The following is a 15,605-nucleotide window of genomic DNA, read 5'->3' as shown; positions in this document are numbered from 1 at the left end:
AACCCAAGAAGTGTCAGGTTTAACGGTGACAAACTTAGAGCATGGATCAGTACTTGGAGCGATGATGTTGTGGACATTACAGAGACTTGGATAACACAGGGGCAGGAATGGTTGTTGGATGTTCCGGGATTTAGATGTTTCAAAAGAAACCGGGAGGGAGGTAAAAGAGGTGGGGGAGTGGCATTGCTAATCAGGGATGGTATCACAGCTACAGAAAGGAAGGCCGTCAAGGAGAGTTTTTCTACTGAGTCAGTATGAGTGGAAGTCTGAAACAGGAAAGGAGCATCACTTTATTGGCAATTTTCTACAGACCCTCCCACCAATAGCAACAGAGACACTGAGGAACAGATTGAGAGGCAGATTTTGGACAGGTGCTGAAATAATAGTGGTTTTGTCATGGGTGACTTCAACTTCCTCAATATCAACTTGAACTTCCTAAGTGCAAATAGTTTGGATGGAGCAGATTTTGCCATATGTACCCAGGAAGGATTTCTGATTCAATATGTAGATAGGCCAACTAGAGGGGGTCATATTAGATTTAGTGCTTGGCAACGAACCAGGCCAGATGTCATATCTCTCAGTGGGAGAACATTTCGGTGATAATGATCACAACTCCCTGACCTTTATTATAGTCACAAACAACTCTCATTCCTGGACGCCATGGTAGAGCACAAGACAATTAGAGAACTGCAAATGAAAGTACACTGAAAAGCCACACTCACAGACAAGGTATTGAAGTTCAATAGTAACAATCCCAGCACACACAAACAAAGCTGCATGCGAACATTATTTAAAAGGGCAACAACATACTGCAGCAACATGGAACTACGCCAAGAGGAATGTTCAAAGATAATGGATATCCAAAGAACTGAGTCAGGAGATGCCTACAGGAACAGCATCAAAAAGATTCTACACACCCCAACACAGCCATCACACTACCCTACATCAGGAACACGTCAGAACTCACCACAAGACTCCTATGACTGCTAGACATCAGAGTGGCACACAAGCCCACATAAACCCTATGACAAGTGCTCACCCAAACTACAGACCCACTCCCCGCCATGGACAGGATCAATGTCATTGTCATGATCCCCTGCAGAGACTGCGAGAAACACTACATCGGACAAACAGGAAGGAAACAAAGAACAAGAGTACATGAATGCCAACTGGCTACAAAAAGACACAACCAATACTCACTCATCTCAATCCACATTGGACAAGGAGAACCATCACTTCCACTGGGACAACACCAAGATCCTGGGACAGGCCAGGCAGAGACAAGCATGAAAATTCCTGGAATCATGGCACTCCACGAAGCATGCTATTAATAAACACGTTGAACTCGACCCCATATACATTCCACTATGGAGGAAACCTGGAAGTGGGGCAATCCATTGCAACGGACCCCACAGTTTAAAAACCAGGCGGGAAAACACGCTGACGCTTCATCAGAGACTGCACTGTGGATGTTACCAAGCACGGTAACGAAATGTCTGCGGAACAGCAAACCAGCTCAGCGAGCCAACCAACCTCAATAGATAGTGTGGATAGCCACGGACTTTTCCCCAGGGCAGAAATGCCTATTACAAGGGGTCATAATTTTAAGGTGATTGGAGGAAGGTAGGATGGAGATGTCAGAGGTTGGTTCTTTACACAGAGAGTGGTGGGTGTGTGGAATGTGCTGCCAGCAATGGTAGAGGTGACAGATACATTAGGGACATTTAAGTGACTCTTGGATGATAGTGAAATGTAAGTTATGCAGGGTAGTTTGATCTTAGAGTGGGATAATAGCTCGGCACAGCATCGTAGGCCTGTGCTGTACTATTTTATGTTCTATGTTCTATGTTCTAGTATCAACATTAATTCCTCTTGGAACACCTGAGTCACCTAAAATTGTTTCACTTAACCATGACTTTCAAGAGCACATAACTTGATGTGCTTCGGTAAATGGTGCTTTTAATCAAAAACTAAGTAAACATATAGGAGTGCTTGGAATTGACATTAGTGCTTCTTCGGTAAAGAAGAATGAGGTGAGGCTCAAATGGAACATAAATACTCACATGAATTGGTTGGACCAAATGGCTGTCTAAGGGCTGCATATTCCGTGTCATTTTAATAAAAGGCAATAGCCATTTAACATAAACAATTTGTCCTTTCTGTTCCCCATTTGCAGTGTCAGCCAGGGTCACCTGTAGACTGGTTTAGAGATACTCGAAAATCAAGAATTATTGGCAGTCGGCCACTCCGAGACTGGCTGATGGTTTTCAGTCACAGAAATTATGAAGTTGCTGGTCAGCTTTTGGCATGTCTTAGGAAAGTGGGACCACCAATGGGCTTTTTGGTTGACAATCCAAAAATGTAAGTATGGATTAAAAATAGATGGTATATTGTCAACTTTGAAACTATTTATTGCTTTATGAGTGAGGGATAAACACTTTGGAAACAAAATATCAGCCATTAGAAATATTTTCAGCTATAGTTTTAGGTTTCAGATTTTGTTAGTTAACATGTTCATTTATTATTCAAGGTTATCAATGGTTCTTTAATGTGAAGTAAATACCAGACTACAAGATTGCTTGGTTAGCTCAGAAGGCTGGACAGACTGCTTGTGATGTCAGCAGTATGGGTTCACTTCCTGCACTGGCTGAGTTTACCATGAAGGAGTTGTCCTCTCCCATCATCTGAGGCATGGTGACCCTCAGGTTAAGCCACCACCATTTCTCTCTGCTAGGATGATGGAGATATTGCATTATTATTGGGTCGCCAATTTGAGTTCCAATTTCCTGGACACACAGAATAAAAAAATACTCAGAAACAGGCATTAAGCCCAACCAGGAAGTGCCGGTGTTTATGCTCCACTTCAGATGCCTACTCTTTCCCAATTAAACCTTATCATCTATAAATTCCCTTCACCCACATGTGCTTGTCAGTGTCCCATTAAATGCATCAATATGGTTCACCTCAACCATTCTCTGTGGCAGCAATTTCCACATTCATGCAATTATCAGGCAATGAAGTTTCTTATGATTTCCCTACATTTCCTGGGGACTATTTCTTGGTGGCCTCTAATTTTCTGCTTTCCGATAGAATTTTTTTTTGTACCCCTTCTTTCAAAACTTTCCATAATTTTAAAGACTTTGAGATCAGTCCCTCAGTTTTTTATTTTCAGGAGAAAAGAGACCCAAATTGTTCATTTCTGGATGAGCAGATCTCCCATTCCTGACATCATCTTTGTGAATCATTTTCATCCCAGAATTTAGGCGCAGCACGGTGGCTCAGTGGTTAGCAGTGCACCAGGGACCTGCGTTCAATTCCAGCCTCGGGCACCTATCTGAGTGGAGTTTGCACATTCTCCCTGTGTCTGTATGGGTTTCCTCCAGGTCCTCCAGTTTCCTCCCACACTCCAAAGATGTGCAGGCTAGGTGGATCAGCCATGCTAAATTGCCCGTAATGTTCAGGCGTGTGTGAGGTCTGGGTGGGATGCTTCAAGGGGCACTGTGGACTTGTTGGGCCGAAGGGCCTGTTTCCACGCTGTAGGGAATCTGATCTAATTCTCATGATGTGGCCTAACCAATGTTTGATGCAAATTTAGCATAGCTTCTTTTTCCACTTCTCGTTGACTTCTGTTACTATAGCTATTGCGTTTATATTCTAAGATCCCTTTGCATAGAACATAGAACAATACAGCGCAGAACAGGCCCATTGGCCCTCGATGTTGCGCTGACATGAGAACTAATCTAACCCCCTCCCCCTACACTATCCCGTCATCATCCATATGTTTATCCAAGGACTGTTTAAATGCCCCAAATGTGGCTAAGTTAACTACACTGGCAGGCAGGGCGTTCCATGCCCTTACCACTCTGAGTAAAGAACCTGTCTCTGACATCTGTCTTAAATCTATCACCCCTCAATTTGTAGCTATGCCCCCTTGTACAAGCTGAAGTCATCATCCTCGGAAAAAGACTCTCACTGAACACCCTGTCTAATCTTCTGATCATCTTGTATGTCTCTATTAAATCCCGTCTTAGCCTCCTTCTCTCCAATGAGAACCGACCCAAGTCCCTCAGCCTTTCTTCATAGGACCTGCGCTCCAGACCAGGCAACATCCTGGTAAATCTCCTCTGCACCTTTTCCAATGCTTCCACATCCTTCCTGTAATAGGGCGACCAGAACTGCATGCAATATTCCAAATTGCAATAGCGTTTTGTACAGTTGCATCATGACATCATGGCTCCAGAACACAATCCCTCTACCAATAAAACCTAACACACCGTAAGCCTTCTTAACAGCACTAACAACCTGGGTGGCAACTGTAGGGATCTATGTACATGCTCACCAAGATCCCTCTGCACATCCATACTACCAAGAATCTTTCCACTGACCTGGTATTCTGCCTTCCTATTATTCCTCCCAAAGTGAATCACCTCACATTTATCCATATTAAACTCCATTTGCCACCTTTCAGCCCAATTCTGCAGTTTATCCAAGTCTCCCTGCAACCTGCAATATTCTTCCACACTGTCCACCACTCCACCGACTTTAGTGTCATCTGCAAACGTACTAACCCATCCACCTATGCCTGCATCCAAGTCATTTATATAAATGACACACAACAGTGGTCCCAAAACAGATCCTTGAGGCACGCCTTGAGGCACCTGACTATAGGCTGAATATTTTCCATCAACCACCACTCGTTGCCTTCTTACAGAAAGCCAGTTTCTAATCCAAACTGCTAAATCTCCCTCAACCCCATGCCTCTGTATTTTCTCCAATAGCCTACCATGTGGAACCTTATCAAAGGCTTTACTGAAGTCCATGTGGACCACATCAACTGCCCTTCCCTCATCCATATGCTTGGTCACCTTCTCGAAAAACTCAACGAGTTTTGTGAGACACGACCTGCCCTTGACGAATCCATGCTGACTGTCTCCAATCAAATTGTTGCTTGTTAGATGATTATAAATCCTATCTCTTATAATCCTTTCCAAAACTTTTCCTACAACAGACATAAGGCTCACAGGTCTATAATTATCTGGGCCATCCCTACTGCCCTTCTTGAACAAGGGCACAACATTTTTAATCCTCCATTCCTCTGATAACTAAAGCTGTAGACAATGAGGACTCAAAGATCAAGGCCAAAGGCTCTGCCACCTCCTCCCTAACTTCCCAGATAATCCTTGGAAAAATCCCATCTGGCCCAGGGAATTTATCTACCTTCACACCTTCTAGAATTTGATAACACCTCCTCCTTACTAACCTTAATCCTTTCAATTCTAGTAGCCCGTAACTGTGCTGGGATTTTGCAATGTTTGCATCGTTGGTACTTTATTAAAACTTCAGCTCCACAGCATTTCAGGCATTTCTCCATTCTTGACAGTGTTCTGTTCAACTGTCATGGAGATCATGGTGTAGGAAGGGAACTTAGCTCCTCATTTTGCCTACAGTGAATTTAGAGTGCTCATGGGCTAGGTGGTCAAAAGAAAAGTTTGTCCAGGATAATGCACCAAGCCTTCCTCCCACCATTGGTGAGCTTTCTGAAAAGATCAAATTGCTATTTCTGCCCCCAAACACAACCTCTCTCCTTCCCGGGTGCAATAGCTACTTTTAAAGCTTATTATTTCAGATGCACATTTAAGAGACTGATTGCAGCCACTGAGGGGGATGAGGAGAGTATTCTTCAATTTTGGAAGAGCTTTAACATCAAGAATGCAATTGACATTACAAGTAGTTCTGCTATAATGTGCGTTTCATTAATATGAATTGGCTGTAACGTGATTGATGAATAGTGGACAATGTTTGGATAACACAGACTTTCTGCTGTAGAGGTATAGTGATTTTCTGTAGCAATTTCCCTATAACGTGATTTTCTGTAGTACAATGTTCTGCATTGTAGGTCTCAGGTCACACAAGAACACAACTGTCACGTTATAGGAAAACTACCTGTATCATGGAGGCCTGGGGTGATGTCAGTAAGGACTGCTTACACGCAGTTTGGCAGAAGCTTCTGCCAGATTTTTTTCAAAATTTTAAAACCTTTGATCTATCAGAGGAGTGCTTTACCACTTGTAAAGCAAGTGGATTTGAAGGAGTGGAGACTGAGGATGTTGAAGAGCTGCTTGAGTGTCACTGTGGAGACCTCTCTACAGCTGATCTACAACATCTTGTTGCTGAGATGGAAGTGGAAGCTGGAGATGAAGAAGATGAAGTCTAGGATGCAGCACCACAAGAACTTCCCACTGCTGTTTTGACTTCTGTCCTGTGGGAAATTGAGAAGCAGTTGCAGCTCTTGGAGGACAACGATTAAAATGCAAAACACAGAAGACTAACAGTTCATAGAATAAGATCTTACTTGGGACCCTATGAACACCTTTTTCATGAAAGAGGAAATAGGGTAAAGCAGCCAAAACTGGATGCTTTTTTAAGCCAACTCTCAAGAAACAGTCAGAAGACAATGAACTATAACCATCCACATCTGGGTGACTATTTTTTCACCCTGTCCCTGCAACCACAACTGGATGTGATGATGATGATGATGAAGACCCTCAGCCCTGCATTAACAACAGAACAACTCAAAACCTCCTCTCCCATCAAGTCATCTTGACATTTTTTCAACATAAGGTGTATATTTACTTTTATTTCATCATTAGATATGGATTAAACATTTATCCAAACGTTTATTGTGTCTTTTGTGTTGGCTGTTGAGTGAGTTTTGATCGATTTTGAGTGATTTCTTTTTGATAGTCTGCCTGTATCCCTACTTTTCCCATAGGCCCCTGTCATTTCTATAACCTGATTTTCTATAATGCAGTGTTGTGCACGAACCCAACTATAGTGTTATGGCAGAACCCCCTGTGCTGCACAACCCTAATAGTGTGACCTGGATATCGAAACCTCATCTTAAGGAGGTCAAAAATCACCTGGCACCAGATGAAAGTCATCTTAAGGAGGCCTATGATCTGTTCTGCTATGGCCCTGGTGGAAGCATGGGCAGCATTGTACTCCTAATCTGCATCAGCCTGAGGGTTTCCTAAAAAGTGTCATAAGCTACATTTGGATGAAATAGCACTTGTCTCCCAGCAGCTAAAGGATCTTAGAAAAATACATGATCCTGTGAGTTCATGAGCATATACACATCATGGCAGCTCCGAGGATATCTCGTGCATTGCTCCAAAATCTGGCACCCAGGTGGGTTGGACATTCACAAAATTGAATAAAAACAGAAGGGGCTGGAGAAGCATGTTAACATTTCAAGGGCAAATTTCCAACAATTAAAGGTAGTATACTTTTAATTAATCAAATGAAAGCCGTTTTGGTTGATGAACTCTGCAGGTTGGTGAGAGGATACTCTCAAAGCAATGTGGATACAGTCAAAACATCCTGCAGCTGATTGAAGCCAGTGATGTTGGCTGATTGGTTTTCCTTGTCATCAAGGAAGGATATAACCTGCCTTAATCCAGAGAAAATGGCATCTGTAGTGATAATGCAGATGCATTTGTGAACCAACAATTTGGAGCTGCCAAACAGGTCCCCAGTTGCTCCTTGGAACAAGCTGCTTGTAACCTTGATGGCCACCAGCACAGGATAGAGACTCAATATATCTGAACGTAAGCCCTGCTGTAGCAGATGGTACAGTTCAATGATGGCCTCCCAGGGCATCCTTTGTTTTCTCCTCCAATTGGTTTGTGGGGAGCTACAGATAATATCAACATTATATTTGGTATATTTGGGGTCTAGTTATTCTTCTTCATCTCCTTGGTGGATCTTCACTGATTTCTTCCACTGCAGGCTGTGCAGCATGTTTCTGTTCGTGCTATGCTTAGTGACAATTTTGTAAATGCTGACTTCTTCAACATTGTTGATCTATCATATAAGGATGCCTCCAAGCTTGGGTTTCACTTTGCCTTCACAAAGAGGTTAATATGAAGCCTTGATCTGGACCTCTAAGCTATGTAACTGAAATAACTCCACAGAGGCTGGTATCCTGTCACCAGGTTACCCTTTATTTACACATGCATAGTAAGTGGATTCTGACCAGCTAGCTAGGAGCCAGTCCCTAGTGTTGAAAAGAATATCTGAGGCTCCTGTTCTTTTGGTCTTTTATTTCTGCTAATTTTATCTTCACATCTCCTGTAGCTGTGTATGTACGTGTAATGACTCAGTTTAAAAAAAAAGCACTTTATTCTATATTTCTCATCACCAGGAAAACACCCATCAGGGCAGGTGCAGCACTTCCTACAGTTGCAGGGGAAAGTGCCGGGTGTGGTGGAGTTGGAGGGGAGTGTGGAGCGGACAAGGGAGTCGTGGAGAGAGTGGTCTCTCCGGAAGGCAGACAAGGGTGGGGTGGGAAAAATGTCTTTAGTGGTGGGGTCGGGTTGTAGATGGTGGAAGTGTCGGAGGATGATGCGTTATATCCGGAGGTTGGTGGGTTGGTATGTGAGGACGAGGGGGATTCTCTTTTGGCAGTTATTGCGAGGGCGGGGTGTGAAGGATGAGTTGCGGGAAATGCAGGAGACAGGGTCGCGGGCGTTCTCGACCACTGCAGGGGGGATGTTGCAGCCCTTGAAGAACGAGGACATCTGGGATGTGTGGGAGTGGAATGTCTCATCCTGGGAGCAGATGCGGCGGAGGAGTCAGTGGGCTTGAAATGGACATCGGTTTGTAGGTGGTTGCCTGAGATGGAAACGGAAAGGTCCAGGAAGTTAAGGGATGTGTTGGAGATAGTCCAGGTGAACTTGAGGTTGGCGTGGAAGGTGTTGGTGAAATGGCTGAACTGTTCAAGCTCCTCTTGGGAGCATGAGGCGGCACCGATACAGTCATCAATGTAACGGAGGAAGAGGTGGGGTTTTGGGCCAGTGTAGGTGCCCACACCCGGCACTTTCCGCTGCAACCACAGGAAGTGCTACACCTGCCCCCCTTAACTACCTCCCTCACCCCCATCCCAGGCCCCAAGATGACTTTCCACATCAAGCAGATGTTCACCTGCACATCCGCCAATGTGGCATACTGCATCCGCTGTACACGGTGTGGCATTCCTCAACATTGGGGAAACCAAGCGGAGGTTTGGGGACCACTTTGCAGAACACCCATGCTTGGTTCACAGTAAACAACTGCACCTCCCAGTTGCAAACCATTTCAACTCCCCCTCCCATTCCTTAGACAACATGTCCATGCTGGGCCTTCAGCAGTGCCATAATGATGCCACCAGTAGGTTGCAGGAACAGCAACTCATATTCTGCTTGGGAACCCTGCATGCCAATGGCATCAATGTGGATTTCACCAGCCTCAAAATCTCCCGTCCCCCTACTGCATCCCAAAACCAGCCCAGCTCGTCCCCGCCTCCCTAACCTGTCCTTCCTCTCACCTATCCCCCTCCTCCCACCTCAAGCCACACCTCCATTTCCTACCTACTAACCTTATCCCACCCCCTTGACCTGTCCGCCCTCCCCGGACTGACCTATCCCCTCCCCACCTCCCCACCCATTCTCTCCTCTCCACCTTTCTTCTCCTCTATCCATCTTCAGTCTGCCTCCCCCTCTCTCCCTATGTGCTGTACAGCCTAGTCTTCTTTGAATCACAGTAGCAGGGATTTGTGGTCTGTTACTATTACAAATTTACATCCATGAAGGTATTGGTTGAACTTTCGCATACCAAAGTTGGCCACCAAACCTTCCTTCTCTATCTGGGCATTCTTGCATTTAGAATCAGCCAAAGTTTGGGAAGCATGTGCTGCAGGTCATCCTCCCCACTGGGTCACTGGTGAATCCACATAAACCTGATACCACACGGGGTGGTATGACATGTCAGCACCACACTTCGCTTTGGCTGGTATTGAGCTAATGCTTCCATAAACATTTGCAGCATCTTCACTTCCCTGAAACCTGTTTCTTGGCAATGTGACAGTTTGCAAGGGTGATCCTTTTTCAGTAGGTACCAAGATGGATGCCAAGTTATTCCACAGTAATTCACCAACTCAAGGAAAGACCTAAGCTCCAGTACAAATGTGGAAGACAGGGAACGTTTGATCGTTCTCATTTTATCTTCCAACGGGTGTCACCTAGTCTTGTCAATGTGTAGCTCAAGTAGGTCACTTGGGGTGTATGGAACACACCTTTTTCCCTTCTGAGCTGTGCACCTGTATGGGAGAAACATTTAAGCACTATGTCCAAATTCTCCAAATGCCCATTGTCCAATTATTAGCACATGATATACATAGATTAAAAATAAGAGGATAACTAGGGAAGAGGTGAGACCACTCAAGGATAAAAGGTGGAAACTTGCGTTCGGAGACAGAGGATATGGGTGAGATACTAAATGAGTACTTTGAATCAGTATTTGCCCAGGAGAAGGATATGGAGGATAGTGAGATTAGTATGGAGTATGCTAACATGTTAGAGCATTTTGAGATCAAGAAAGAAGTGGTGTTGGTTCTCTTGAAGAGCTTTAAGGTGGATAAGTCCCAGGACCCAGTGGTATCTTCCTAACATAGAACATAGAAAAGTACAGCACAGAACAGGCCCTTCGGCCCACGATGTTGCGCCGTGAAATAATCCTAATCCAAAAATAAAATAATTTAACCTACGTTCCCCTCAATTCACTGCTGTCCATGTGCACATCCAGCAGTCGCTTAAATATCACTAATGACTCCGCTTCCACGACTACCACTGGTAAACTATTCCATGCGCTCACAACTCTCTGGGTGAAGAACTTCACTCTGACGTCTCCTCTATACCTTCCTCCTAACACCTTAAAACTATGACCCCTCGTGGCAGTCAATCCTGCCCTGGGGAAAGGTCTCTGGCTATCGACTCTATCCATGCCTCTCATTACCTTGTACACCTCGATCAGGTCACCTCTCTTCCTCCTTCTCTCCAGAGAGAAAAGTCCGAGCTCAGTCAACCTCTCCTCGTAAGACAAGCCCTCCAATCCAGGCAGCATCCTGGTAAACCTCCTTTGCACCCTCTCCAAAGCCTCCACATCTTTCCTATAATAGGGTGACCAGAACTAGACACAATATTCCAAGTGTGGTCTCACCAAGGTTTTGTATAGCTGCAGCATAACCTCACGGCTCTTAAACTCGATCCCCCCGTTCATGAAAGCCAAAACACCATATGCTTTCTTAACAACCTTATCCACCTGGGTGGCAACTTTGAGGGAGCTATGCACTTGAACACTAAGATCCCGCTGTTACTCCACACTGCTGAGAATCTTGCCTTTAATCCTATATTCAGCATTTAAGTTCGCCCTTCCAAAATGCATCACTTCACATTTATCCAGGTTGAACTCCATCTGCCTCCCAAGGTTATTCATTGCAAGAGAGGAAATTACTAGAGCCTTGATCAGGATCTTTGTATCCTCACTAACCATTGGGGAGGCCCCAGAGGGCTGGCAAGTAGCTAATGTCATTCCTCTGTTCAGGAAGAGAAATGAGAATAACCCAGGAAGCTATAGACCAGTGAGTTTCACATCAGTGGTTGGCAAGCTATTGGAGAGAATTCTTAGGGAAATGGTTTGTACCCATTTGGAAAAGCATGGCTCAATTAGGGACAGTCAGTATGGCTTTGTGCGGGGCAGGCCATGTCTTACAAACTTGATTGAATTTTTCAAGGAGGTGACAAAGGTGATCGATGAGAGTAAAGGAGGGAGTGTCATCTATATGGATATTAGTTAGTCTTCTGACAATGCCCCTCATAGCAGGCTCATCCAGAAGCTCAAGCTGCATGGGATCCACAGTGACTTTGCTGTGTGGATACGGCATTGGCTTGCCCATAGAAGGCAGAGTGTTTTCCTGGCTGGAGGCCTGTGACCAGTGGTGTACTGCTGGGAGCCATACTGGAACCTTTGCTGTTTGTGATATATACAGATGATTTGGATGAAACTACAGATGGGTGGGTTAGTAAGTTTTCAGATGATACAGAGATCATTGGCATTGTCAATAGTGTAGAAGGTTGTCAAAAGATACAGTGGAATACAGGTTGGTTAAACATATGGGCGGATAAATGGCTGAAGGAGTTTAATTCGGGTCAGTGTGAGGCCTTGCACTTTGGGAGATCAAATATTAATGAAAAGTTTGCAATTAACGGCCGGACCCTGAATAGCATTGATGTACAGTGAGATCTTGGGGTTCAGTCCATAGGTCCCTGAAAATTGTCATGTGAACAGATAGGGTGGTAAAGAAGACATGTGGCATGCTTACCTGTATTGTTTGGCAAATTGACCACAAGAGTCAGGACATGATATTGCAGCTTTATAAGATTTTGGTTAAGCCACACTTAGAGTATTGTGTTCATTTTAAAAAAAAAGGGGAGGCAAAGACCTGGTGGTGTTATCACTGGACTGTTAATCCAGAGACCCAGATAACATTCTGGGGACCTGGGTTTGAATGCCACCATGGCAGATGGTGGAATTTGAATTCAGAAAAATATCTGGAATTAAGAATCTAATGATAACCATGAACCCATTGTGGATTGCCAGAAAAAACCACCTGGTTCAGTCATATCTTTAGGGGAGGAAACTGCCATCCTTACCTGGTCTGACCTACATATGACTCCAGACCCATGGAAATGTGGTTGATTTTGAACTGCCCTCTGGGCAGTTAGGGATGGACAATAAATGCTGCCTAGTCAGCGATATTCTCAGAGTTAATGAATAAATAAATAAAGAAATTCTGGTTGCCACATTACAGGAAGGATAAGAACGTTTTGGAGAGGATGCAGAACAGGCTTAATGGGATGCTGCCTGGATTAGAGGGTATGAACTACAAGGAAGGGCTAGAATAACCCGCATTGTTTTCTCTGGAACAGTGGAGGCTGAAGTGAGATTTGATAGATGTCTGTAAAATTATGAGATGCACAGATAGCGTAGATGGTCAGAATCATTTTCTCAGAGTTAAAATGTCTAAAACTAGGGGCATACATATGTTTAAGGTGAGAGGAAGAAAGTTCAAAGAAGTGTGAGGGGTAATTTTTTACACAGAGTGGTAGGAATCTGAAATATGCTGCCAGCATTGGTGGAGGCAGATATGATAGGGGTGTTTAGGGACTTTTAGATATGCATATCAAAATACACGGATTGGAGGGAATATGGACCAAGGGTAGGGAGGAGGGATTAGCTTAATTTGATATCATGTTCAGCACAATATTGTGTGCTGAAGGTCCAGTTCCCATGCTGTACTGTTCTGTTCTATGTTCTCATCCAGATAAATGTCAACCTGGGGTAGACCTAATAAAATGTTTTCCATCAACTGCTGGAAAATGGCACAGGCTGATGATTCCCCAAATGGCAGTCTTGTTATTGGTATACCATAATGGCGTACTTCTGGGACTCCTTATGTAGGCTCCTTATGTTGAAGACTGGTTCTGCATTGACTGATGCAGAAGTGCCAGTGTTGACCTTCATTAGAACCGCGTGGTCAATTAACTAGACATTTATTTTGATTGATTCTGATGTTACGAAGCAATCTAACTGTTCCAAACCATTTCCCAGGGAGTGCGCTATCCCGGATACTGGCCTTGTGAGTTCTTTTACTTAAGTCAGGCCTTGTAGAACTCCTTTGCTGTTTGGAGTCTGCATACCAGCATGGCTCATGTTCATCTTCATGAAAGACATGATTCCCTGCCCCCACCCCCACGCCAGTTTTGTATACGTGTCCCGTATCTGTGGGATTGGATACTTATCCAGCTGCAGGAAGGAGTTTATCATTTGCTTAAAATCTCCACAAAGGCGAATTTGACCCGTCGGGCTTTTCAGTCAGTATGACTGGTGCAGCCCATTCTGCAAAGTGTACAGGTTTGATGATTATTTGCTTTCCAGCTCCTGATTTCTCCCTCTGCTTTTGTTTATAAGGCAAATAACACTGAACAGGCCTTGCACCAGAATTTGTTCCTGGTGAGCATGTGAGGAGGTCTTAGCTCCTTTAATGGTCCCGAGATCTTCCTAAAAAACCTCTGCATATTTAATCAGGACTTCACTCAGGAAACTATTTTCCAATCAAGAAATGTTGAGACAATCAAGGTGAATCTTTCTCAACCAGCTCCACCTCATCATGCTTGAGCCTGAGACTTCTACTACAGTCAGTGGAACTGCATCAACTGCTCCTCATGGGTGACCAGAACTGAAATCATACCCTAAATCTGTAACGGTTCCTGGTAAATATTCTCAGTCTGGCTGAGATCTTGCACAAACTTAAGGGTTGGAGTCCACAGCGAATGTTGTTGAAGACTGGTTCTGCATTGACTGATGCAGATGTGCTAGTGTTGACCTTCATTAGAACCGCGTGGTCACTTAACTAGACATTTATTTTCATTGATTCTGATGTTACAAAGCAATCTAACTGTTCCAAACCATTTCCCAGGGAGTGCGCTATCCTGGATACTGGCCTTGTGAGTTATTTTACTTAAGTCAGGTCTTGTAGAACTCCTTTGCTGTTTGGAGTCTGCATACCAGCAGCATCTACAATGGCTTGCCAGCCTTGATTCTGAAGAACATGTTACCATTTGGTCAAGGCTTGGCTTTGTTTTGAGATTTTGCTGTGGGCTAATCTAGAGCCGCTCTGCTCAGGATATGTTTTGCATGAGGGTATCTGACTGCTTACACTCAAGTGGTGTTCCCCAAGCTCACTTGGACAGGAAAGGATGCCCACATCCATTGGGATACTCTGTAGCTTACATGCTCCATTTGTATCATTTTCTAATGACAAAATCAGTTGTAGAGCATGTTTGAAGTCCATTTGGACTTCAGCTAGTATGTGCTTTTTCATGGTTATGTCGTTAATCCCACACACCAAACAGCCTCGCAGCATCTCATTCAGGATTAACCCAAACTCACATGCCTCTGCAAATCATCTTAACCTCATCAAAAATTTTAATACGGATTCCTCAGTTCTCAAACTGCTGAGTGAAACTGAGAGAACGATAGCATATCAGAAATAGAGAAGGCTTGGGGATGTAACATTCCTTAATTAAACCTGCCAACTCTTGAACGGTTTTCGTGTCTGGTGCCTTCGAGAATGTTAGGCTTCTAATAACCGAAAATACTGCAGGTCCATAAGTAGGCAGAATTACTCATTGCATTTCATCTCCCCCAGTGTCATTTGCCCAGAGAAAGTAATGCATCCTTTCCCCCTGCTGGGTCCTGTCTTTGATGGCAGGATGGCATGAATCAAGCTTGCCAAATAGTGGCATAATGCTAGAAATAATTAACCCAAGTCAAAGATGACTGTTGCGAGCTGAATTTCTTCAAGAGCATATTTGTTTCTGTTCACGCAATTGAAATAACTCTAGAGGGTGGTATTCCATCACCAAGTCACTCTTTATTTAACATGCAAAGTACTTGACACTGGCCTATATCCTCACAGCAGGCTCTCAGTGTGAGCATAACCTCTGGTATTCCTGCTAATGTCTCTTAGCAAGGGCTCCCTGATTAGGCCAGGTTAACAAAAAATTCCATCAGGTTTGCCAGACATGACTTGACTTTAACAAGTTCATGTTGGTCATCATTTATCATTTCATGTTTTCAAAGTGATCATCATTTTCATCCTGGTGCTGAAATTATAGGTAGGTGTGGGGGCTATGGCAAACTTCTTGCCACCCCACCAACCTCTCTAA

The 15,605-nt window shown here is 44.1% G+C and overlaps 1 protein-coding gene across 1 annotated transcript in view; it reads left to right on the top strand.

Moving 5' to 3' along the window:
- Positions 1–15,605, top strand: part of LOC125453245 (piwi-like protein 4) — a 127,933-nt gene that overhangs the window by 77,305 nt on the left and 35,023 nt on the right. The window contains exon 12 of the mRNA XM_059646964.1: positions 2,177–2,361. Within this exon, the coding sequence (XP_059502947.1) occupies positions 2,177–2,361 (185 nt within the window). The remainder of the gene's footprint in view (positions 1–2,176; positions 2,362–15,605) is intronic.

Source organism: Stegostoma tigrinum, chromosome 6, assembly GCF_030684315.1.
Source record: "Stegostoma tigrinum isolate sSteTig4 chromosome 6, sSteTig4.hap1, whole genome shotgun sequence".
NCBI classification, from domain to species: Eukaryota; Metazoa; Chordata; class Chondrichthyes; order Orectolobiformes; family Stegostomatidae; genus Stegostoma; species Stegostoma tigrinum.
This window is presented reverse-complemented; position numbering and strand designations above follow the sequence as displayed.